General features: G+C 47.5%; 1 protein-coding gene across 1 annotated transcript in view; it reads left to right on the top strand.

Annotated features, from left to right (window-relative positions):
* Window positions 1–23638, top strand: part of LOC114450269 (receptor-type tyrosine-protein phosphatase N2-like) — a 130945-nt gene that overhangs the window by 104162 nt on the left and 3145 nt on the right. The window contains exons 16-23 of the mRNA XM_028428277.1: window positions 2396–2543; window positions 3997–4070; window positions 8507–8584; window positions 10887–11006; window positions 11708–11874; window positions 16461–16514; window positions 19384–19448; window positions 23497–23570. Of these exons, the coding sequence (XP_028284078.1) occupies window positions 2396–2543; window positions 3997–4070; window positions 8507–8584; window positions 10887–11006; window positions 11708–11874; window positions 16461–16514; window positions 19384–19448; window positions 23497–23570 (780 nt within the window). The remainder of the gene's footprint in view (window positions 1–2395; window positions 2544–3996; window positions 4071–8506; window positions 8585–10886; window positions 11007–11707; window positions 11875–16460; window positions 16515–19383; window positions 19449–23496; window positions 23571–23638) is intronic.

Genomic DNA, 23638 nt, shown 5'->3' on the forward strand with positions numbered 1-23638 from the left:
ATGAGCTGCAGAGCCACCTCCACCCTAAAACAAATAATTGGCTGTGGTAAACCCCTTAGAAAAACCATGTCATCATCCACCCGCTGACTTTAATTTGAGGAGAGCTTTCAGCATCTTATCTGAGTTCAGGTATTACTTGGTCCCATGTGCCTGGGTCTGAGACCCCCTCCCCCTTTACACCACAGCAGCCTCCTCCCTCTGCATCCTCTCTGCTTGTGTCTTAAGAGGATTAGGCGACTCTATATATAAAGCACATTATCTTTCTTTTGTCGCGGGCCGAGTAAGTGTTACAGATTATGCTGCAGTGGGAGTCTCCGTCCAGATTAGGCGTGCTGGGAATTTGTTGTGGTTGTGGTTTTTGCAGCTGGGATGTGATCTGTAGAGGTGGCAGGTCGAAGGGGCAGCGGCTGGAGGAAGAACGGGCTCCAGGAAATGGATGTTAAATCACTCTAAGGCGGGCGGTGGAGGAGGAGGTCGCACTCGGGTGTCAGGATGATGTCAGCGTTTAACTAAACCTGAGACGGCAGCCGCTCCATACATGCAGAGTTAATGAGTTCATGAACGGGGCGAGTGTTGTGTGAGGCACCTTGGAAGAATAAATGAAGCTACACTATGTGGCCAAAAGTATGTGGACGGCCGGCCTCCGTCTGGGTTCAGCCCATTAAGCATCGGTAAAGTCTGATGAAGCCTGATGACGTCAGGCGGGAAACTGGGACGATCGTTCCTTTGAGCTTTTTATGGTCGGTTGGTGTGCATTATTTCAGGAGTCACTGCTGATGTGTGATGGTGTGTTCAACCACCAGAGCTCCTGAAAGCCTTGAATGGAATCCTGTTCATTCTTTACATCTCTGTGCTGAGGACATTAAACATTACGTCCTATTCATCTTCAGCACTCATTCACTCTTATGTAACATGTTTATTCCAGGAAGCACAGGATGTGCTCCAGAAGTCTCTGTGCCATTAGATTCAGATTAAACGTTTGCAGCTGATGTGATGCTCTGTACTGTAATCTGTAATCTGTACCAGTTATGATAATCACTCCAGCTGAGCACAGTATTTGTTGCTAAAGTAAATGCTTGTCTCACCCCTCCCTGCTGAGTCACCTTACCCCCACAGAGACGCGCACTTCCCCTTCTTCCTTTCAGGGTCCTGTCGATCCAAAATGGCCGCTGGATTACATCATCTCCTCCCATGTGTCTTACAGGTGCTTCAGGTGGTGCGTCAGAGCCATGATGGCGGCTCCAGGCTGCAGTCTTATTGCATGGCGGCTTTTTATTGAGCACCTTTGGCAGCTGTGAGCCCCCCCCCCCTGCAGTAAGGGGATTATTCAGTGTTTGGCCGACACATGGTGATCTCAGCACCTCCTGATTGGATTGCAATAATCCCTTTACACAGCCACAAAACCCTATTACTCTGGCATTAGAGTGGGGGAGAGAGGGTGGAGGGTGGTGGGGCGTCTTTGGACACTGTGTGTGTGTGTGTGTGTGTGTCCTCTGTAGGCCTTTCTGAATGTATGTGGATTTATGTGTGTGTTTGGCCCGTGTCTCTACATGAAACTGTGTGGGTGAACATTTATTTTGTGCCTATGTGACCTTATCAAAAGCCGTATGTGTGCTTCAGATGTGTGTTTTCTTTGTGTGTGTGTGTCTGTGATAGATCGGACCTCCTGCTGCTGATAAGCGGCGCTGTGCAGGTGGAGGGTCGCAGCTTGGGGCCTCCTGTTACATCATCGATGCTTTTAGCAGCTCTGAGACAAAAATAATGGAGACCAGGCACAGCTAGTGTTACACTGTGTGTGTGTAGTAGCTGTGAGGACAGGTGAAGCCTGCTGTTCAGCACCGAGCCGCCGAGCTGTGTCAGGTCAGAGTGACTTCATTAGAAAATAGACTCGGTGTCAGATTTCAGAGAGTTCTTATTTTGAAATTCTGAATCTGAATGTCTGTTGTTGTCGCAGTGACACTGTGAGGTGTGTGTTTGCCTTTATAGGAACATGTTTCCGCTACCTTCAGGTGGCCGGGTGTCGCTCCGCGCCTGCCGCCACCGTCCATTTTTAACAAAATCCTCTCATTTTAGCAAAAAGCCATTAGGTTTTTTTTTTGGAGGCTAATTCTGATTAAGATCAGCCCCATTTGTAACTGCCACCATCGATCACGGCCGGAGCCATTTACAGAACCACACCAGCTCGTTTCCTTTCCCTCATCCATTACAGGCCAGGGTGTGCACGGGCTGCTGATTATCACGCTGCTGGAAAACAAAGCGGCGCCATTCACCCTCACAGGCGGCTGATAGTGACTCACGTTATGGTCTCCAGTCTCAAGTTCTGGCTCTTGATTAGTCCTTAATTAAAAAACTGCATAAGGCTGATGAATCTCACCACCTCCTCCTCCTCCTTCAGTCTTACATGGAGGATCACCTGAAGAACAAGGACCGCCTGGAGAAGGAGTGGGAGGCGCTGTGTGCGTACCAGGCCGAACCAAGCGCCAGCACCATCGGGCTCAAGGACGGCAACGCTAAGAAGAACCGCTCTGCTGCTGTGGTGGCCTGTAAGTCTCTCTCTCCTGGCTCTGTGAGTGCAGTGTGGACCGCTCTGCTGGGCTTTGGTTTCATTTTCTGAACCTTCTTTAAACTCTGGGAAGCTAGTGGTGGCCTTCAAAGCTGGCATTGAAGCCAAGTCTCCAGATAGTACAGCACGGAATCATTGTGGGCTTCTTTGAGAGCAGGTGTATGATTTAAAGAGGATGTAGGTAACAGAAGCTAAAAACCTGCAGGTGTTTGAACTGCATGCCAACACTAAACCATAGCATCATCACAGAGAGAAGCTGCAGAAACAAGACATTCACCTTTTCAATGGTCCTTGAATGCATCAGACCAAAATGTCTTTTTTCTACTTAAAATATATTTTTCAAATATAAATTTCACACTAACAAGATTCGATAAAAAAACTAGATTCTGCCCTCAGTGCAACTATGAGGCCATGACTGGCTGATCTGGGTTTCTGCTGTTGTTGCATAAGTTCAGTGTCTGAACCTGTGATAGGTCAGAGGTTGATGTGGCCCCCCATTGACTCTGTATTTAAAATCTTTATTTAGGCGTTCACAGTTTGAATGTGTGTGTCTCTGATGGAGCAGAACAAAACCACAAATTCTGAGTGGAACCAAAATTCAGCCGTGACGCCTCCTGATGTCCGTTCTCTCAGCACCTCTCTGCCACAGTGCGGGCCTCTATTATCAGGACGTGGGAGCAGATGCACCGAGCAGAAGGGTTGTAAATTAGTTTTCTATTAAAGCGCTCCTGCACAGGCCTCATCAATGATTAAAATTTCTAAGCTTCTGTGGAAATAGCCCATCTAAAAAAGTGCTGTCCCATTCTCTGCAGCAGGCCGAGGCTTAATGAAATCCAGGTTGTCAGCAGAGACAGCAGTTTGTCAGGAATAAATTGTGCTTCCTATTTGAAGCACCACTGGCTTCACCTACCAAAGGAAACACACAAGTGTTGTGCCACTGTCACTGGAGGCCTCAGTGGTGAATGTGGTCTCTGCTTAGATGGCCATACCTATTATATACCCTGTGGAGGAGCAGCAGCTCTACTCAGAGTAAACCTGGCTCAGTTTTGCTGCTTCTGTTTGTCAATAACAGTGGAGTCTTCAGAGCTTCCTTGCTCTCCCAAATGATTGGTCTGTGTGAGGAGCACATGTTCTCCTGCAGGTCCTGTTGGATTGGAGATAAGACAACAAATGTCACATCTAGCAGCTGATTATCAGCTTTACCTGTCTGAAAAAACAAGAGCTGCGTAGAAATGCTGCTGCAGAAACTTTCCTGGCAGACAGGAGGAGTTACAGTTTAACTGATTTAACAAACATCCAATCAAACAAACCAATCTGAGGACAGAGGTGGATCATTCTTCAGCAGACATGCAGCCATTCTTCTCATCAAGATGCATGAAATATGGCCGCTCCACTGAGACAAAACATGCTGAATTCTCTTTTTTTTGTTGTAGATGATCACTCCAGAATCACCTTGAAGGTGGAGAACAGCCAAAGCAACTCTGACTACATCAACGCCAGCCCCATCGTAAGTACCTCCTCTGCATTCCAGCACTGCCGCCGCCGCCTCTCACTGCATCGGGCTCCCGCTGTCCCCGTGGGGACGTCACAGAAACAAAAGGCGTTCAATATAAATTTTGATGCAACGCTTGCTTAGCTTCAGCGGCAGCCTCGCACTATGTGAATGTTCTGCACCATGAATATTAATGATTCTCATACAGCAAACACCCCAGGCGGGAAGGTGCGGGGAAAGGACATGCGCACGGCTCCTCTCCGCTCGCTTCTCATTTGTGGAGGCAGAATTGATCTGTAGGGTCTCGGGGAATGATTGTTTTTGACCTTGGGTTATGCTAATTTGACGCTACTTGGTGTTTACTGTTGCGATGCGCTCGGATTGTCGAGGTCTCTTCCAAAAAAAAAAAAAAAAAAACAGCCTGTAGGAAGTAAAGAAACAGCCGTGTGACTTCAGTAAGTGAGTGTATCAATTTGGAAACCAGTGTTGTAATAGTAGCTTTACGTCTCCCTCGGGGCAAATACAGTGGTATTCCATTAAAAGCAACAGAAACGGTATGCATTTCAAATCTGGGCGTCACACCAAAACCTGTGTGTGTGTGTGTGTGTGTGTGTGTGTGTGTGCGAGCAACAGAATCAGAACTATACAGCAACAAAAGAGCAATCTTGTCAAATGTCACAAACACAGCAACCCACACACACGACACACAACCCCTGATACACACACAAGCATAAATGTTATACCTACACACACACACACAGACGTGCAAAAAAAGCACACATGGACACACATTTAGACACTGCCATGCATACATTCCCACCTCCCACACACACACACAATGAATGGAGGTTATTTATGGAACCTCCTCTGCGTACCTCGACCAATAGAAAGCCAGCAAAGGTTCCAGCAGCTCGTCAGTAACTATTATTATTATATTATCGAAGCAGCGGCGGATTGTTATTAGCAATATCACACATTCATCACCCAGGCTTCAAGCTGTGGTTCAGACCAATGGGCAGGAAGGGTGGACAGTTGTGTGACATGCTAACTGCTACATGCTAGCTTGCGAACACTTCATCAATAACTAACTTTCTCACAATCAATCACTTTCTCCTTCAACACTGCAGAGACTCAACACTTTCCTCAGACTCAATCAAACGCTTGCACACACACTTCCTAAGACATAATCAATCGCTCACGTACCACTCAATCACACACACGCTCATTCAGACGCATGCCGCCTGCAGATAACGAGTTTAAATCGGCCTCACGGCCTTTATTGATGGTTAGATTGACTTTTTTAAGAAAATCAAGATGTCTGCAGATTATTTTGACCATGTTTCTGCTCTTTATGTTTCAAGTAATAAAATACACTCACAGAATAATCCAAAGATCTGACAAATGTATATTTTAAGCACATTTAAGCATCAGCGTGACACATCTGTGGATTGGACAGTGATTAGATCTGTGTCCATAGCAACAGTCTGTTATGCACAGTGACGGTCTGTTCATTAAAATAACAGACCATACAATCGACTGTAACCTCACACAAACAAACATCATATGGCAACGACTGATTGAGTTATCAGTGATTAATGCAAAACATCAAGTAGTCAAGTCGGCCACTGATGCTAACACTAGCCGCCAGACTCATGAAGCCAGGAGGAGCTGCTCAGTAAGAGGTGTCCTCTGTTATCGGTTAGCTGTTCTACATGTTGTTAGATTAACACGGCAAGTTTGCAGTAATCACTGTACAGTCATGTTTCCATATTACAATACAACATATATATTATGTGTGCAACAAATATTAGAACAATAAGCATGAATAATAAATAATGAGTCATTGACACTATTTGACTTCACTGTACTTCACCAGCTGAACTGACAGAAGAGCTGCCACGAAAATAAAAAATCACCGGCTGGTTAATTTGAGCCCAGAGAAGCAGCAGAAGCTCTTTTATGCCCTGAAACTCATAATCACAGCTAATCCATGTAGCTGCCAGCTAACAGCTAGAGCAACCAGCAGTCTGTGTCAGCGCCGCTGAGGTGTCAGACTGTAGTAACAGTCACCATCAAACTTCATCAGAGACACAGAGACACACAGAGACACACAGAGACACACAGAGACACACAGAGAGACACACAGAGACACACACAGAGACACACAGAGACACAGAGACACACAGAGACACACACAGAGACACACAGAGACACATGCAGACACACACACACAGAGACACACAGAGACACAGACGCATACACGGACACACACAGAGACACACAGACACACACACACGGAGGATTTGAGTCCTTCCTTCCACAGAAAAGACAAAAACCCAACAACAGGGATAATTACACGTGTCACCTCCTCCACTTTTGCTCCTCATTAGGAGGAGTGTGTGTGAAAGAGAGAGAGACACTTGTCCTTTTGCAATGTCATTAATGGCGGGGTTTAATTCTGGAGACACTCTGGGATGTCAGGAAGCATTGTGTCTCCGCAGAGACTGAAAAGAGAGACGTCAAGCATGCAGAGTCCTCCTCGTCCAACTGTCTTTTTCTCTTCTCGTCTCTTTATCTCTGGTCCTGACTCAGCATCTCCTCTCTTCACCTTCATGACTTTTTTTCCGTCTCTCTCTTTCTTGTCTTTCTCAGTTTCTCTCTGTCACTTTGTTTTTCCTTCCTCCGTCTCACTGGTCTTCCTCCATGCTGCTGCTCTCAGGAGGTTATATAAAGGGTGAGCTGCTGCAGTGCTTCGTTTAAAGAGCTGTAACGTTAAACAGACTTTAACCGTGTACTGTAGAAGCAGCTCTGACCTCGCAGGCGGCCCTGACGTCTGTGGAAATGGACCAAAATAACTAGAAAAAATCACAGATAATGTCGTCCACATAGAAAATAGAAAGCATCTTATGATACATCAAATACATATTTGAATGCACATTATTTGTATTATATGATGTGTTTAATAAAAAGACACATCAATATGTTTTCATCCACACGACTCTGGTCAAATAATGTCCGTCTGTCCTTTTTTTGACGTCTTCAGAAATTGCTCTTCAGCCTGCAGCGCCTCCGTCTGTGGATGCTTTAATGAGGCGCCATGTCACCTTCTCTCTCCGCGTCTTAAGTTCATTAGAAGTGCGTTATTGTTTGGTATTCATAAAAGGAACAGAGGACCATTAAAGACAATTTGGTGTGCGGAAAAGCCCCAGAAATGATCTGTCTCCCTCTGTAATTGCTTCCAGCTAAATTGGTCTTGCCAATTATTACATTTGCCGTACAATTTGCATGGTAATAGGCTGAGGCGTCACTCACTCCGCTCCGTACATTCAGCTCACGTTCGTCTGTCGCTCTCGACGCCTCCGTCGTCTTCCTGTGATTTTCATTAAGCTGGTGAAGAGTTAGTGCGACACCTTTCCCCTCCTCCAGCAGAGTTACATGGTGAGCCAGATCAACAAGCTGCCATCCTGAACATTTTCAGAACTTCTCTAAAATATCTGAACATTTCTTTTACATGGAGACAGCCAGCCATTCATGTGCTGTTGAAGTTTCATTCACCTCTGCTCTTTTCCAAGGACGGCGTGTTTCAGCACAGAATTTAAAAAGAATGAAAACTTTAAACGTTGAGATAACACCAAATATTTTTAATTAAAATTTCAGCCTCGTTCCTGTAGCTCAGCCTTTGAGGTTGTCCCAGTAAGAATTTATGAACACATAAATGAGCGAAGAGTTTGAATTATGCCATGAATGATCATTCAACCATTCAGGAGTTTTAGGTTGTGTCTCAGTGTGGGACCTGAATGGAGCATTCAGGGAGCACACGTGCTGTTTCTATGAAAATTCAGCAGGAAAAACATAATATGACGTTGATTTCACAGATCTCAGAGATTACCACTGTGTATGTATATCTCCTGCCCTCTTGTGGCCAGATCTCGTAATGCAGATCAAAACTGTCGTTGGCCATGCTAACCCAAAATGCCAGGCACAGAGCTTGTGAAAGTTTTGCCCCTTTCTTAAGTCTAAATTCGGTTTGAATTATATTCTGTGTGTAAATATGCACGAAGCAGCTACAGAGCAGAGCCGCGGGGTCCTCCAGGTCCAAGGTCTCCCCATCCTCCTGATGCACATGTATAACCACATGTTGTTTCCTGGAGTCTGTGAATGTGGGCTGATTGTGTGGATGTGTTGCCGCGGTTACATTATATTATATTGAAGCACTGTAAGTAGCATGTGACAGTCTCCCTCTTCAGATCTTATCAGACTGATAAGGTTCTTCATGTTTTAGTTTTATTCTGTATTTTCTTTCCTTGTTAACTTCCTGAAAGCTGCTCAGCACTCAGCTCTTTATGATGTACTGTTCAACCAAACGGGGTGAAAAACATAATTTTATCAGCTGTGTGAAAAGAAGCTAATTTTCTGATTTCTTTCTCTCTTCCTGATTCCTCTCTCCACAGATGGATCATGATCCTCGTAACCCGGCCTACATCGCCACTCAGGGTCCTCTGCCCTCCACTGTGGCTGATTTCTGGCAGGTAAAGTCACACACACACACACACACATATATGCATGCTCACACACTCATGAAACCAGAAAATCAATACACCCTCCACTCTTAAACAAGAGTTAGCTGTTTTTTATTAGCGCAGCAAACCACACAGGAGACCAGCTTGTTCTGTGGATGTCATTATTAATCCCTCTTTCACCATAATGCTGACTGCCACCATCACACACACACACACACACACAGCAGGTGGATATGGGACACATTGTTAATTCAGGGGGTGGCAAACACTTTCCCTGCTGTCCTAAATGTTGGATTGGTTTTGAATGTGAGATCAATAAGTTATTCTGGCCAGTCATGGTGTGTGTGTGTGTGTGTGTGTGTGTGTGTGTCTGTCTGTGTGTGTGTGTGTGTGTGTGTCTGTGTGTCTGTGTGTGTGTGTGTGTCTGTCTGTCTGTCTGTCTGTCTGTGTGTGTGTGTGTGTGTGTGTGTCTGTCTGTGTGTGTGTGTGTGTGTGTGTGTGTGTGTGTGTGTGGGAAGGAAAGGTCCCCTTGTCAAACGAGGTCTGTTCCTGCTGCAGGAGAGGAGCTTGCTGCTGCAAATTAAATCAACCAGAAAGTACCAAAAAAGTTGCAGTTCCTCAAGCGGCCACTTGACTGTGACAGACAGGCTCATGCATAGTTGTACATAAACAAAGGCGTGCCTGCTTGTAGAGAGTTCTGGGATCTCTCAGATTGTTAGGGTCACTCAGTCAGATTTTAGGCAGTCAGGTGATGATGCCACAGAGCTCCAACCATGGTCACATGATCTGTGTGCCTGCCCCGCCCCCTCAGCAGATGAACAGGTTTGTTACATGATGCACATCTTACAACATTCTGACACCAACCTGTCAATTCGCTATGTTACCAAATGCCCGATCAAACTCATTTTGGTGATGCTAAATGTAGCTGCTAGTTGTATTAGCAAAACTAATTTGAAACACTGATAAAATTAAATTAGGAAATGGGGAGTATGCACCATGTACCATTAGCATCATGTATATTGTGTTAGCTTGTGTCTTTGCTACATGATGCTACTTGTTATTCAAGCTATAGGTCTGAAGTAGATCAGAGAGGAATATGTGTGTCTCAGGTCTGGGGTTATTACTTCATATGGCACCCTCAGAACTCAGTTTCCCTGATAAATACGGGTTTAAATAAAGGAACGTTTGAACGAACTTGTCCTCCGAGCGCTAGCCGAGTCCTCGCCCTGTCAGCTGAAGCAAATTAACTCCATCCCTCAAAAAAGTGCACCGTCACATTTCTCAGATCCATGAGACTTAATCAGTGAAACAGTGGGGGGGGGGCACAGTAATTCACAACCTGCCGCAATTAGCGTTGGTTAAATATCCATCAAGGTGTGGCCGCGCTCCTGACTGAGCGGCAGGTGCGGCCATCTTGATTATCTAAGGCGCTGATGTGGGAGCAGTTTTGTTTTATGGCTTCCATTAACGGGCCGAGTGTTCCTCTGATCAGAGCTGAATGGATCTCCTGAGCGAGGCCTGCCCTCCGGCTGCGAGAATATGACTGCCAGCAGGAAAAATACGACCCGGACGCTGGGTCGCTGCTCGCTGCGCAATGACCACGCTGGGCGCGGGGGGGGGAGGCTGCCTCAGCAACAGCAATTACTTTTCATGACTTCTTCGTAGTTTCGTGCAGCAAAGTTGGTTCCAAACTAAACACACACTTCCACCCCTTCCAGAATGATCGCACGGAACTAATTATGGACCGAGTGAGTGGGTGCGTGAGGACACATGTCGGTGTCTCTGTTGGCAGGTTTTGGGAGGTGTTGACAGCCTCCTATGAGATCCAAATCAAGCTCTACACCACTTCGAGAATTTGACTCCTACTCTTAAGAAAAGTGTTTGACATTTAAGCAAACTTTGAAAAGAACACGAGTTTAAAAATCAGACCTGAAATTCTGCGTCGTGTTTGCAGTCAGGATTTTGAGCTGTGGTTCCGGTGAAATCCGGCATGGTGACCAGGACGTCTGTGGTCTTTTTAAAGGTTCAAGCTGTCTCTCAGATCAGGATGCTTTGCTTTCTCCATGTGAAGGAGGGTGGAGGTGTTTAAGTACCTCGAGGTCTTGTTCATGAGTGACAGAGGCTGGATGCAGCCACGATGAGGGCTCATGTCATTAAGTTATTATAAAAAGACTAAGACACAAACAAGCAGCAGGAATGAGGTTTCTCTGCAGGAATGATGTACTGTTGGAGAAGCTGCTGGTCAGATCCTGCAGGTCACCCCTTCAGAGAGCTGGAGTCCTTTACCCGTCCTGTGTGTTCCTGTTTGCAGATGGTTTGGGAGAACGGCTGCGTGGTCATCGTCATGCTGACGCCTCTAGTTGAGAGCGGCGTGAAGCAGTGCTACCATTACTGGCCTGATGAAGGATCCAACCTGTACCACATCTATGAGGTAGGCAGACTCAGTGTTCATGAGTCAGTTCTTGTTGTACTTTGCAGTCTTCGTCTCTGACTGTGAAAAACACCAAATCCAAATCCAAAGTCCAGAGACGAATCAGCGTGGAAGTCACAAAAACTGCAGTCCTGAGGCTGGCTCTGACAGAGAGAAGGTGGAGCTGCAGTTCTGATGGCCTCCTGAGGCTGGCTCTCACAGAGAGAAGGTGGAGCTGCAGTTCTGATGGCCTCCTGAGGCTGGCTCTGACAGAGAGAAGGTGGAGCTGCAGTTCTGATGGCCTCCTGAGGCTGGCTCTCACAGAGAGAAGGTGGAGCTGCAGTTCTGATGGCCTCCTGAGGCTGGCTCTCACAGAGAGAAGGTGGAGCTGCAGTTCTGATGGCCTCCTGAGGCTGGCTCTCACAGCGAGAAGGTGGAGCTGCAGTTCTGATGGCCTCCTGAGGCTGGCTCTGACAGAGAGAAGGTGGAGCTGCAGTTCTGATGGCCTCCTGAGGCTGGCTCTGACAGCGAGAAGGTGGAACTGCAGTTTTTGACACTTCATCCAACTCTGATCGAGGGCTGCCCACATCAGCTCCACATGAGCTCCATGTCTTGGTCTGTATTAGGATTAATCAGGGGTTTAGATGGACTCAGGTGCTGCCAGGATGGCGGCGGTCAGAGCCCCCCTACAGTCTCTGAGTCTAATCCATGTGTCCTTGCAGGTGAACCTGGTGTCTGAACACATCTGGTGCGACGACTTCCTGGTTCGCAGCTTCTACCTGAAGAACATGCAGACCAATGAGACGCGGACCGTCACTCAGTTCCACTTCCTGACCTGGCTCAACCAGAATGTCCCAGAGACCAGCCGGACGCTCCTCGACTTCCGCAGGTAGAGTTTCAACTTAGACTGAACCACAACAGAGTTGTGTTTGAACAGGAAGTGCTCCTGTTCCCGTCCACACCTGGATCATGAGATGTTTTGTAAGATGTGTTTTTCTGTCCTGGTAACAGTCCTTCTTCCTCCTTTGTATCTGCTTGGGTGGGCTGAGTACAACCTGTAACTATGAAAATGTGCTTTAATATTCCTGCTATCAGTGTTTTCTACAAGAACACTTCCAGCAGAAAACACAGCTGGCAGGAGTATCAGACGGCAGCTGGTGACTTGGCTCTGTGGCATCTTTTATGTTCTGCATGAATCTTTTACTACCTGGAGCCCTCACTGATTCCTTTCATCCTGCGATGAGCGAGCGTCCCGTTCATCTGCAAAGATCCAAAAGTAGAAGGAAGGAAAAGCAGGACTGATAGTGTAAAGTCCAACTTTCTGAATCATGTCCTTAAATGCACCACAGTCATCTTAAGTCAGGGTGGAGGTTTTTCCCAGAGTCCTTGCTGCTTTAACGCAGAGCAACACATCTCCGCACTGCTTCCAGGAATACAGGTTAACCTGCAGGCTGCAGACCTTTGTTGGCCAGAATGCACAGTTTAAACCTTTGAATCAGGTCTTGTTGCATCTTGTCGTCACAGAGGGCAGTTTTTTTGTTTTTTTGAGGTGTGGGGGTCTGAATTCAGACTTCAAGAAATTAGAATTCAGATTTTTTTTTTCGTGTGTCACTTCTGACCCTTTTCTGAGAATTTAGAGGCGAAGACTTCTCGGCCCGACCCTTTCCTCCGTGCTGTGGACAGTTATTGATACCGCACGTTAGTTTAAAAGAAGACTAAAGATGTCTTGGCACTTTCAAAGTTTTTCTGACTCACAGTGTGATAACTTTAAGCCTCTCACTGCCAGAAAAACATGTCTGTGTCCTCACACATGCCGAGCGTCCTGCACTCGATGACGCTGTAATTCAGGATGCATTGAGGGAACTCTGCCGGAGTGCTCCTTTATAACCGCTCTCCCCTTCGACCTCTTTTAAACTGATATACTGTATTGCCTATTAGGCGTCGGCCGCCCCGGCCTCCCTCTCCTCTGATTCACTGTGGATTTTCTGCAGCGACAGGCCCCGGCTCGGCTTTATATATAGGCCTGGTGTCGCCGCGCTGCTGGAGCACATCCATTAGGTGGGATATCAAGAGTGAGCGTTTGTGGTCACAGCTATTATACAAGAGTCTGGTGGGCGTCGCCACCCACCACCGGTTGGAAATATTGCCTTTGCTCACAGGGCGGCGGGGTCAGAACACAATGAGGAAGGCGCAGAGGGAGATGTTTGTCACTTTTATTGATGTGGAGCTCCACAGTAACAACCTGCCCTGTCTCCTGTTTTCACCTCGATGGCTCCATGATGCCGGCCGGAGTGTCTCCTCCATCTTTTACGCTTGTGTCGGCATGTTGTTCACTCACACCGGACTGACCTGAAGCCCTGCTTACAAAGCCCCCCTCCCCACCTGTTTTACCAGCTAACTAGCGGTTGCCAGTGTCATTTTTGTGATGTTGCAGCTAGTAATATAAGCCCAGTTGCATAGTCACAAAAGTGATCATTGGAGACTGTGACTCTACAACCGAGGGGCCTCACAGGCCCCCTCCCCTCACCCTCTCCTCCCCTCACCCTTCCCTCTCCTCTCCTCTCCTCTCCTCTCCTCTCCTCCTCTCTCCTCCTCTCCTCCCCTCCTCTCTCCTCCCCTCTCCTCTCCTCTCCTCTCTCCTCCCCTCCCCCCTCCTCCCCTCCCCTCCCCCCTCCCCTCCTCCTCTCCTCTCCCCTCCTCTCCTCTCCTCTCCTCTCCTCTCCTCTCCTCCTCTCCCCTCCTCTCCTCCCCTCCTCTCTCCTCCCCTCTCCTCCCCTCTCCTCTCCTCTCCCCTCCTCTCCTCTCTCCTCCTCTCCTCTCCCCTCCTCTCCTCTCCCCTCCTCTCCTCTCCTCTCCTCTCCTCTCCTCCTCTCCCCTCCTCTCCTCCCCTCCTCTCTCCTCCCCTCTCCTCCCCTCTCCTCTCCTCTCCTCTCCCCTCCTCTCCTCTCTCCTCCTCTCCTCTCCCCTCCTCTCCTCTCCCCTCCTCTCCTCTCCTCTCCTCTCCTCTCCTCCTCTCCCCTCCTCTCCTCCCCTCCTCTCTCCTCCCCTCTCCTCCCCTCTCCTCTCCTCTCCCCTCCTCTCCTCTCTCCTCCTCTCCTCTCCCCTCCTCTCCTCTCCCCTCCTCTCCTCTCCTCTCCTCTCCTCTCCCCTCCTCTCCTCTCCTCTCCTCTCCTCTCCTCTCCTCCTCTCCCCTCCTCTCCTCCCCTCCTCTCTCCTCCCCTCTCCTCCCCTCTCCTCTCCTCTCCCCTCCTCTCCTCTCTCCTCCTCTCCTCTCCCCTCCTCTCCTCTCCCCTCCTCTCCTCTCCTCTCCTCTCCTCTCCTCTCCTCTCCTCTCCCCTCCTCCTCTCCTCTCCTCTCCCCTCTCCTCCTCTCCCCTCCTCTCCCCTCCTCTCCTCCTCTCCTCTCCTCTCCCCTCTCCTCCTCTCCTCCTCTCCCCTCCCCTCCTCCTCTCCTCTCCTCTCCCCTCCTCCCCCCTCCTCTCCCCTCCTCCATCCCTCCCGCTTCCTCTTCTCCTCCTTCATCTTCTCCTCGCTGTGCTCGCTGACCTGAGATGACCTCTCGCCTCTTTCTGCTTGCTCACGGTCTGCTCGACTGCCTCCGTCCTCCCCGCCTCTCTCGCCATGCCTGCCCTCGTCTGTCTCGGGCGCTCTCACGCCTCCAGTCTGTCTCCTCTGATGATTTCTGACTTGTGATCTAAGGATTTGTCCATTTCCACCATCAAAACCAGACAGTTATTGGCACCTGACCGTCTGGTCAGCGACTGCAGCTGCTTTAATATTTCTGCCCACATTTTGGTTTAGTTTTTCTTGTTTCAGGCAGGACACACACAGCGGCTGCACAGTGCTTCAGTGCTCCATACACTATCAGAATGCCCCTGTTTCCACGGTAACAGTCCAAACTTCCATTCATTGACTCATTGTTGCAGCCTTAGAGCAGATCATGAGGATTTAGACCCCTGACCTCATCGGCCTTCATCAGACGGTGTAGATGCTTACTGGGCTGGACAGGGTGTCCATGGTGTCCACATACTTTTGGCTGTGTAGTGTATATATGTGAGTGTCCATAGGTCGTGCTGTTCGCAGCAGCAGTTGGGCTGGAAATGTTAACGTGGGCAGGTTTATGTGGACATCTTCTCTCGTCTTCATCCTCCTCTTCCTCTCTTTTGTCTCTCTCTCTCCCTCTTCCGGAGTGTTTCCTTTGAATCTCTCACCCCTCTATACCCCCCCCACCCCTCCCCAGCCAGCCTCCCACCCCTCCTTTTGGTGATCTGCCTCTGCCGGGTGTTTCCATGGTAACATCACTTTTGATTGTCTGCAGTGAGCTCTGACTTTTCGATATTTGGTTGGGTGGAGGGTGGATTTTTTAAAGCTTTTGTGATGCTGCTTGTAGCCTCGGCCTCACAGAAGCTTTGCATTCAGCAGGAATCTGTTAAAGAGCATTTTTTTGATTGAATCGCTCCCTGTTAATCATTCTCACAGGGTCTGACGGTCCTCTAACCTCATGAGTAGCACTGGACCGGAGGCGTCCTGGGTCAGTGGACACTCTTGTTGTCTCCTTTAATTTCACTCAGTGCTTCCCACACGTCTCTACTGTCCACTGTGAGGCAAGAAGAGCAGCTTCCCACTGTGAGGCCAAGAGATGGCTGTGAGAACATTACCTGTGAATGCAGACAGCCACACCCTTTATTATCAATACATGTTGACAGGATTCCAGGCTGTAAACATGTGTATTTCTGCTGTCAAGTCTGACATCTTAACATTGTTTTTTGGAGCCTCAAGTGGTCACTCAGGGAACTGCAGTTATTTTTCAGGTAACAAACAATTTTTTTTGGCTCTGCTGATGGAAAAAGTCTTTAAAATGTTTATTGTTCTTTTAAATACAGCCTGGAGGTACACATGTAATAGATAATTACATCAAGTATAATCAGAGCTCTTTTCTTTAAGTGTTAAAGTCCAGTTCTAGTTGAAGAAGAGTGAAACGTCCACACTGCAGGTTTTTGAGGCCTCCTTCACTGAGTGATGCATAATGGATCACACACACACACAGCGTGTCTTTACATAATATGTTCCAGCTGAATATTGTTATTGGGAGTTATCACCATGAAATAGAATCAGAGATGATCTCCAGCTGGGATCAGCCTCACGCTGCATGTTTATGCACAGACTGCTGCACGTTTTGATGAACAAGGTGTGAGCCGCACTCTTTAAAAATGGATGTGGGCTTCAGGTCTGTTTCTGAACGCAGCTCCTGTGCTGTGGAATATAATGACTTCTTTTTTGGAATAAAAGATTCACGAGGATTTGCCTTGCACACGCACATGTGTGACGAGCCGAGCGTGCAGCCACAGAGGCTACAGATGAGTCTACATGTGGATGTTTAGAAGCAGCAGCGCTGATCCTGCTCTTCTTTAATGGTTGTTATTTTCCTGATGTGGCGTTAACACTGACTTCTTCTTTCTCTTTTGTTTTTTTACAGGAAAGTTAACAAGTGCTACCGCGGCCGCTCGTGTCCTATCATAGTCCACTGCAGGCAAGTATCACAGCAACTACAGCAGTTCATTTTTCTGTTTCTGTGTTTATCGCTCAGACCTCCGAGCACTTGTTCAGTCATCACACTATAAAGTCCTGCACCTCTATACCCTGGCTACAAACACGTCTCTGTGCCACATAATGGAACATTTCTACAAGCACAGAGGAAGACAAAGCTGCAGATCAGTCGAAACCTTTGTCATATGACTGCTGGTCACATGTGGGTCAGTCATGGCTTCGTGGTTTCATTTTGACTGAAGTCTGTGGCTTTAAAAGATGCTGCTACTTTAAATGAATGGTTTCTGTTTCGTTTCCCACCGGCCGCCCTGTCGCCTGTCAGCATGTGAAGCACAGCAAACACTCTAAAGGAGAGATTAGGCAGAAAAGTTGTGATTTAATCTGACAAACTGTCCACGGAGGAGGGCTAACATTTAACAAAGATTCACAGTGTGAGAGAGAGTGGGGGGTAAACAGAAAGCAGGCAGGGCTGACCCCCCTGACCGCCTGAGGACAGATACCTCAGACCAGCGAAACATGATGAAATCTGTGTTTAGTGGAACAAGCTGCCACTGGTTTTGTGGAGGATTGGATCCTGTCTGTCTGCTCAGTCCTGCACTCACTGATCTATTATTTAATACGGTGTAATGGCTCTTCTGTGATCTGTACATTCTTCAGCCTTCAGCAGAGCATTAAACCTGTTTTTATGGAGCTCCATATATCCTGAATTTCCTCCCTTACAACTTTGTGGATGTTTCAGCGTTGTAAGTCACAAGGTTGTACAACAACCACGCAGGCGGCCACTGCCGCCATTAGCAGCACGCCTCCCGTTCCACGGTTTCCACCTTTGACCTCAAGTCATCTAAATAGCAGCAGCTCTCCTGGAACAGCAGGGAGCGTCACAGCTCCAACATGGCCTCTATATTTGTATCTGTCATGTTTGTCACTCTGACACTTTCAGACGCTTCAAGCAGGTGCACAAAAATAAACCAGCAGCTTCGCTTTAACCGTGCAGAAGCTGGAAAATGGCCGACCAAAATGTCTGACACTGAGGTGCTGCCCCCTGCTGTTAGCACCTGTCAATCAAAGCCCGTCATTATGCAGGAACTGTTTTTGTACCAGTGTGTGAACATGTTTATTTATTTCTGCTGTGGAGCTGGCCATGTTAACATGGAGGTCTATGAGGATTGACTCACTTTAGGAGTCGTCCCCCCCTAGAGGCTGTAGGGGGAAGTGCAGTTCTCCATGATTGCAGCTCACAGGAGCAGCTTTACAAACTGTTAGCAGGGATGAAAATGTCCTGATGCAACTCTTTCTGCATGGATTCATGTCAGACACCGAGTCCTGATCAGTATTCTCACCTCGATCCGGTCCTCTTAAACCCAACCAGCCAATCACGTCACAGGCCGCCTAACGACTGAGAAACTTCATCCTGAGGCTTTCAGTCAGAGGGCGTTCAAAGCCGGCTGTGCAGAGCCATTTATCGGCCCGATGTCGAAGTGAAGCCGTCAGGATGAGATGTGAGCCGACAGAAAAGTGCAGATGCAGAAACTCAATAATCACGCGGCAGCGTTCTCTCATGTTCCGTCGCCGTGTCTCTCTCCATCTCGTCTTCTCTTTACTGCCTGCCTCTCTCCATGTCTGTCATTTTAAACAGAGTCAGAGCAGGCAGCAGACATCTTGACATGTTTACTCACAGCCCTGAGGCGTCTGCTCACACACACACACACACACACACACACACACACACACACACACACACACACACACACCACATATCTTTGATCACCTCGTAATGATCCTGGCAAGGTGCAGCAATATGAGAGATCTATAATCACACCATAATAACCTGTATGACACACACACACGTGAACACACACAAGATCAGAGTGATAGCTACACACACACACACACACTCTCTCTCTCTCTCTCTCTCTCTCTTTACCACACTGTTCAATTACTGCAGAAAATAACCAAGGGCCCAGTGAAAATGAAATATTCAGGAAGTGTGAACTCATGCCAGCACACACACACACACACACACACACACACACAAACACACACACACAATGTTCATTGGATCACACACCAGCCAGTAAAATGGACCAGTCGGGGAGCACACATCGATTTTTAACGCTTGAAGTAAATCCAGGATACAGAACCTTCCCCCACTTTACAGAGAGACATGTTTTTTAAAATAGACCAACATGCAGCATGAACATATTCATGTTTTGATGTCATGTAATTCCTGCTGCAGCCTCTCGGTTCCATAATTATTCACCTTTGAAGTGATGTATCCAGCTTGAAATAGCATTAGAAGACTCCACACGTCACGTCTCTGCTGTTCACCTGCTGCACACTGACGGAGCCATGCTGCACGAAGGAGGCGGAATACGTCCTCACTTTAAACACATAAAATAAAATAAACCCACAGCTTCAGACCTCCATTTATCGAGTCATTGTTGACAGATTTGAGCAGATAATGAGGATGTAGATGATAACTTCCTGTTTCAACATGACCAGCTACAGTGGCCCAGTGTCCACATACCTTTGTCCATTCAGTGTATTCATATTTATCTTATTTTAATTTGTGTCAGCAGAAGGGACTTTTTTCTCTTCTTCTCTGACGGCTGATATTAAGACACATTTTTTAATATTTTAGTATTGATATTTTTTTTCTAAAATGCTTTAAAATTATTTCTCTTTTTTAATGAATAATTTATAGCAAAAATATTGTATTTATTTATTATTGTGAAATTAAATATATGAGCAAAATGAAATTAATTATTAATTATTCACACATCATTTTTTCACAGTTTTAATTATGCCCCCCCCCCTCTCTCTCTGTGTCTCTGTCTCGCCCGCCTGTGCAGTGACGGATCAGGAAGAACCGGGACCTACATCCTGGTCGACATGGTTCTCAACAAGATGGCTAAAGGTGAGCGTCGCCTTCTTCATTTGGCAGCAGTGTGGATGATGAGGAGGGGTTACCATGGCAACACTTTTTTTCTGGCCCCCTCCCCCTCACAACCCCCTCTGCTCTGCACAGCGACGCTTGCTGTGAAATTATTCGCAGTATCATCAGTTATTGTTTTTTCTAAAGTTGGATGATTGCATTAAAAATAATGACATTTAATGAGATGATTACGGCGACGAGTAGCTGCACATGATGACATTTTTCCATGAACACACTCGTGGAGAAAACACACTGGTTTATATCATCAGTTATTTTTATTTTTATTTGTTTGTTTAATTACTGCAGATTAATTTCAGTTTGATCATCTCTGTTGCTCCGCTGCTGTGGAGCCACGCTGCAGGTTTTTCTTCCCGTCGAGCCAAAAGAACAGAGAGTCACTGTGACACCTAACACACTGCTCCGAGTGGCTGAAGTTAACCTCTGATTAAAGAATGTTTGCTAGTGCTATAAATTCTATATCATGATGTAATGGACAGAATAGTTCAGAGGGCTGACGACATTATATTAGGGACCATTCCTAAAAGTTCTGTCTGATTATTTTAATTCAACATTTGACGTTCTGCACTTTTTTCTGTTTATGTGATCAGATTCTGTTTCAAGCTTGAGCCTCTAAATATTCCTAAAGATCACCCTGACTCAGTGCTGCAGTGTTTTAAGGTCTCACAACCACAGGGAGGGCTTCACCTTCAAAATAAAAGCTTCTATTCAGCTGTTCCATAAATAATAGTATTAATAAATCAGAACATATGAGGGAATTATTTCTGGTTTGGAGTTTGTTTTAAGATATTTTGTGTGTGTGTCTGTGTGTGTGTGTGTGTGTGTGTGTGTGTGTGTGTGTGTGTGTGTGTGTGTCTGTGTGTGTGTGTGTGTGTGTGTGTCTGTGTGTGTGTGTGTGTGTGTGTGTGTCTGTGTGTGTGTGTGTGTGTGTCTGTGTGTGTGTGTGTGTGTGTGTCTGTGTGTGTGTCTGTGTGTGTGTGTGTGTGTGTCTGTGTGTGTGTGTGTCTGTGTGTGTGTGTGTCTGTGTGTGTGTGTGTCTGTGTGTGTGTGTCTGTGTGTGTGTGTGTGTCTGTGTGTGTGTCTGTGTGTGTCTGTGTGTGTGTGTCTGTGTGTGTCTGTGTGTGTCTGTGTGTGTTGTGTGTGTCTGTGTGTGTGTGTGTGTATTCTGCAGCAGAACGAGCTCCCGGGTCTTTAATTCCAGATCAAAGGTCAGTTCGAGCATCAGCGGTCTTCCCAGGCTGTCACACTGTGACCGTGGCGTGGGGGGTGGGGGGTGTAGGAAGGGGCGGGGCTGGGTGGGAGGCGTAGCAGCGTTTCAGCACAGAGACGACCCGATGGAGCAGCAGGTGGGGTCAGGGAGTGTAGCAGGGTTGTTGATGAAAGTGGTGAGGGTCTGTGTGCTGCTGGCTCTGGGTGGTTTTGGTCTGTCTTTGAAGAGGCGCCGTGGAACCAGCTGAACCGATGTCTCCTCTTTGACTCCTGCTCTGCATCATGTTCACTGTGGTCCTCAGGTGCAGATGAGACTCTGTGTCCTCTGTGTGTCAGTGCAGCTTCCAGCCGTCACTCGGCTTTCAGTTCCTGCATTTTAAACCTTCCGGTGTGAAGTTTGTCAGCAGTTACTGTGGCGCCCCCTGGTGTGTTGTTGTCAGTGCCAACATTTTATTTTCTTACATGTGAAATAACTCACAGAGCAAATGACTTCCAGAAATGTAGAATTAAAATCCATCTAAAAAGTTTAAGTTGCTGCAGATTAGTTCAGTTCTGAGTATTTCTGATCGTGTCCTGAGAAGGTTGAGGGCCCCGGGCTTCCTCCGTCCTGATCAAAGGCACTTCCCTCCTCCTCCTCCTCCTCCACCTCCTCCACCTCCACCTCCTCCTCCTCCTCCTCCACCACCTCCACCTCCTCCTCCTCCTCCTCCTCCTCCACCTCCTCCTCCTCTTTCTTGATTCCGACTGTTTTGCTCCAGAGGAATGAATTGTAAATGTGCTCAGGAATTATCACCCTGTTGCAGGGTTGAGGAGGTATAGCTGTGGTTCTCACGTTTTCCAAAAGACTCCCTCATGTCTGTCCTGTTACACCCCCCTCCATCCACACACACACACACACACACACACACTTACACACACACACACACAAACACACACACACACACAAGCACACACCACCCACCACCTCTCTCTTCATCTTAAGACTCGAGTGAAACCCATCGAGTGCTGAGAGCTTTTCAGCATGGCTCCGTTTCTTTCCTCTCCAGCTGGTGAGCCCGGCCCTCGGCTTCGGCCTCCTCAAGGGCCCCGTCTTTCCTTTTTTTGTCTTTCTCCTTCTCTTCTTCTATAGCCGCCACCCCCGCCCCTCCCATACTCCTTGACCTCCACCCCAGAGGAAAATGAGGCCGAGGTTTTTATGCTGTTCCTCCTTTATTTTCTCCAGGCCTCCACCATCTCCATCAGGCCCCTTTTTTAATACCATTCATTTTGAGGTTTATCAGAACCTGCACAAAAGCCCTACGTTTGTTAAGTCCTCCTTCTGCTTCTTTAAAAAAGCAGTGAGTAGTGTGAGGCAGCTTTTCTTGGCTGGACGGCAGTCATTGTGTTGGGAAAAAAAAGGAAACCTGTGAAACAGAAAGAGGAGGCGATGAGAGCGAGCGGCTCTCCCACCGTTCATTCTGCTCTCCACCAAAGAGACGCCTTATTACGTGTCACAAGAAACAAGTAATTCTTGCTCTTTTTGTTTCCATGTGTTTGGATGGAGGAGGAGGAGGAGGAGGAAGAACCGGGCGGACGGAAAACAAATTAAATGTTTTTTCCTCCTTTCTGTGAATGTAATTGTCTTTGCTGCTACCTGCAGCTGTCACGCTCCTCTGACATAAGGTCATTGTAAACTCTCTGAGTGTTTTCCATGGATTTGCCTGCCAGGGGATAATTGTTGCTTAAAAAACTTGTATTAACACACAAAGGGTTAAAAATAAAAGAGACATCCTGCTGACAAACAGCATCAAGTGTCCCTTCAGCTTCCCGACACTCTGCTTTTATACAGCGAGTTCTCTGGTTGTTGATCGTCCCTCCCTGGGTGAGGTTATGGTCCAGTGGTCGTCATCGTCAAAGCTGTCGCTGCTGGTTAGCTGATGCTAAACAACAAACTCAATGACATCACGGCCTCTGCTAGCACCAGAAAAAGCATCTACATGATGATGGTTGAACTACAGTCAGTGTGGGGACGGGAGTCGCTGTAGTTTCAGATTCCTTCCCCTCTTTTTAAATACCTAACCAGAGGTGTTCCCAGGGTCAGGGGGCAGTAGCTAAAGTGGCTAATGCTAACAGAGGCAGCCATGACTGAAGAAAGACAAAACTGGCCTTTTATTTCTCACTTGGTTTTTGGATGAAAAGAATAGCAGGGCAGCCGAGTAAAGAGTGAAAACTGCTCCATGACAGGTTTGAGATTAGAATGAGCTGCAGGCAGTGAATGATCCTCTGATACCAGCAGCACCATCCCTGGAGCCTCACAGGGAAATCACATCAATGATGGCTGTGTGTGTCTCTGACTGGATTATAATCCATTTGAAATGTATCACAGTGTGTGGTAATCTGACCAGCGGTCACTCACTGCTGTCAGCTGTGAGGCAGCGTGCCAGTCTGGCTGACTGGAAGTAAACTGGGTTCCCACCAACACACACTCACACACACACACACACACACACAGGGGTAGGCATGTCAGATTTTGGCCGGGGCTGCCGGGGCTCTGGTGTGCAACCTTCAGAGCGCCGAGGAGCTTTAAGATGGGCTCCATTTCCTTCAGACAGGAAAGACACTTCCTGATTCCATCCACTTTGTTTTCATTCGGACAACAGAACACCAGCTCTGTGTAGTGTGTGTTTGTTTGTGCAGAGAGGGTGGATGTGATCGCCTTTTTGTTGTGGAGCTGGTGTAAAGCAGCAGATTGACAGATGTGAGCTGGATTAGCTCGGTGGGCGAGCACCATTCTTTATTTTGTTTGTTTGTTTGTTTGTGACAGGTGCCAAAGAGATTGATATTGCAGCCACTCTGGAGCACCTGCGGGACCAGAGGCCAGGAATGGTTCAGACCAAGGTAACACACACACACACACACACACACACGTGGGGAAATGATACAATGCAAAAACACAACCTGTTTTA

This window comes from Parambassis ranga, chromosome 17, assembly GCF_900634625.1.
Source record: "Parambassis ranga chromosome 17, fParRan2.1, whole genome shotgun sequence".
Lineage (NCBI taxonomy): Eukaryota > Metazoa > Chordata > Actinopteri > Ambassidae > Parambassis > Parambassis ranga.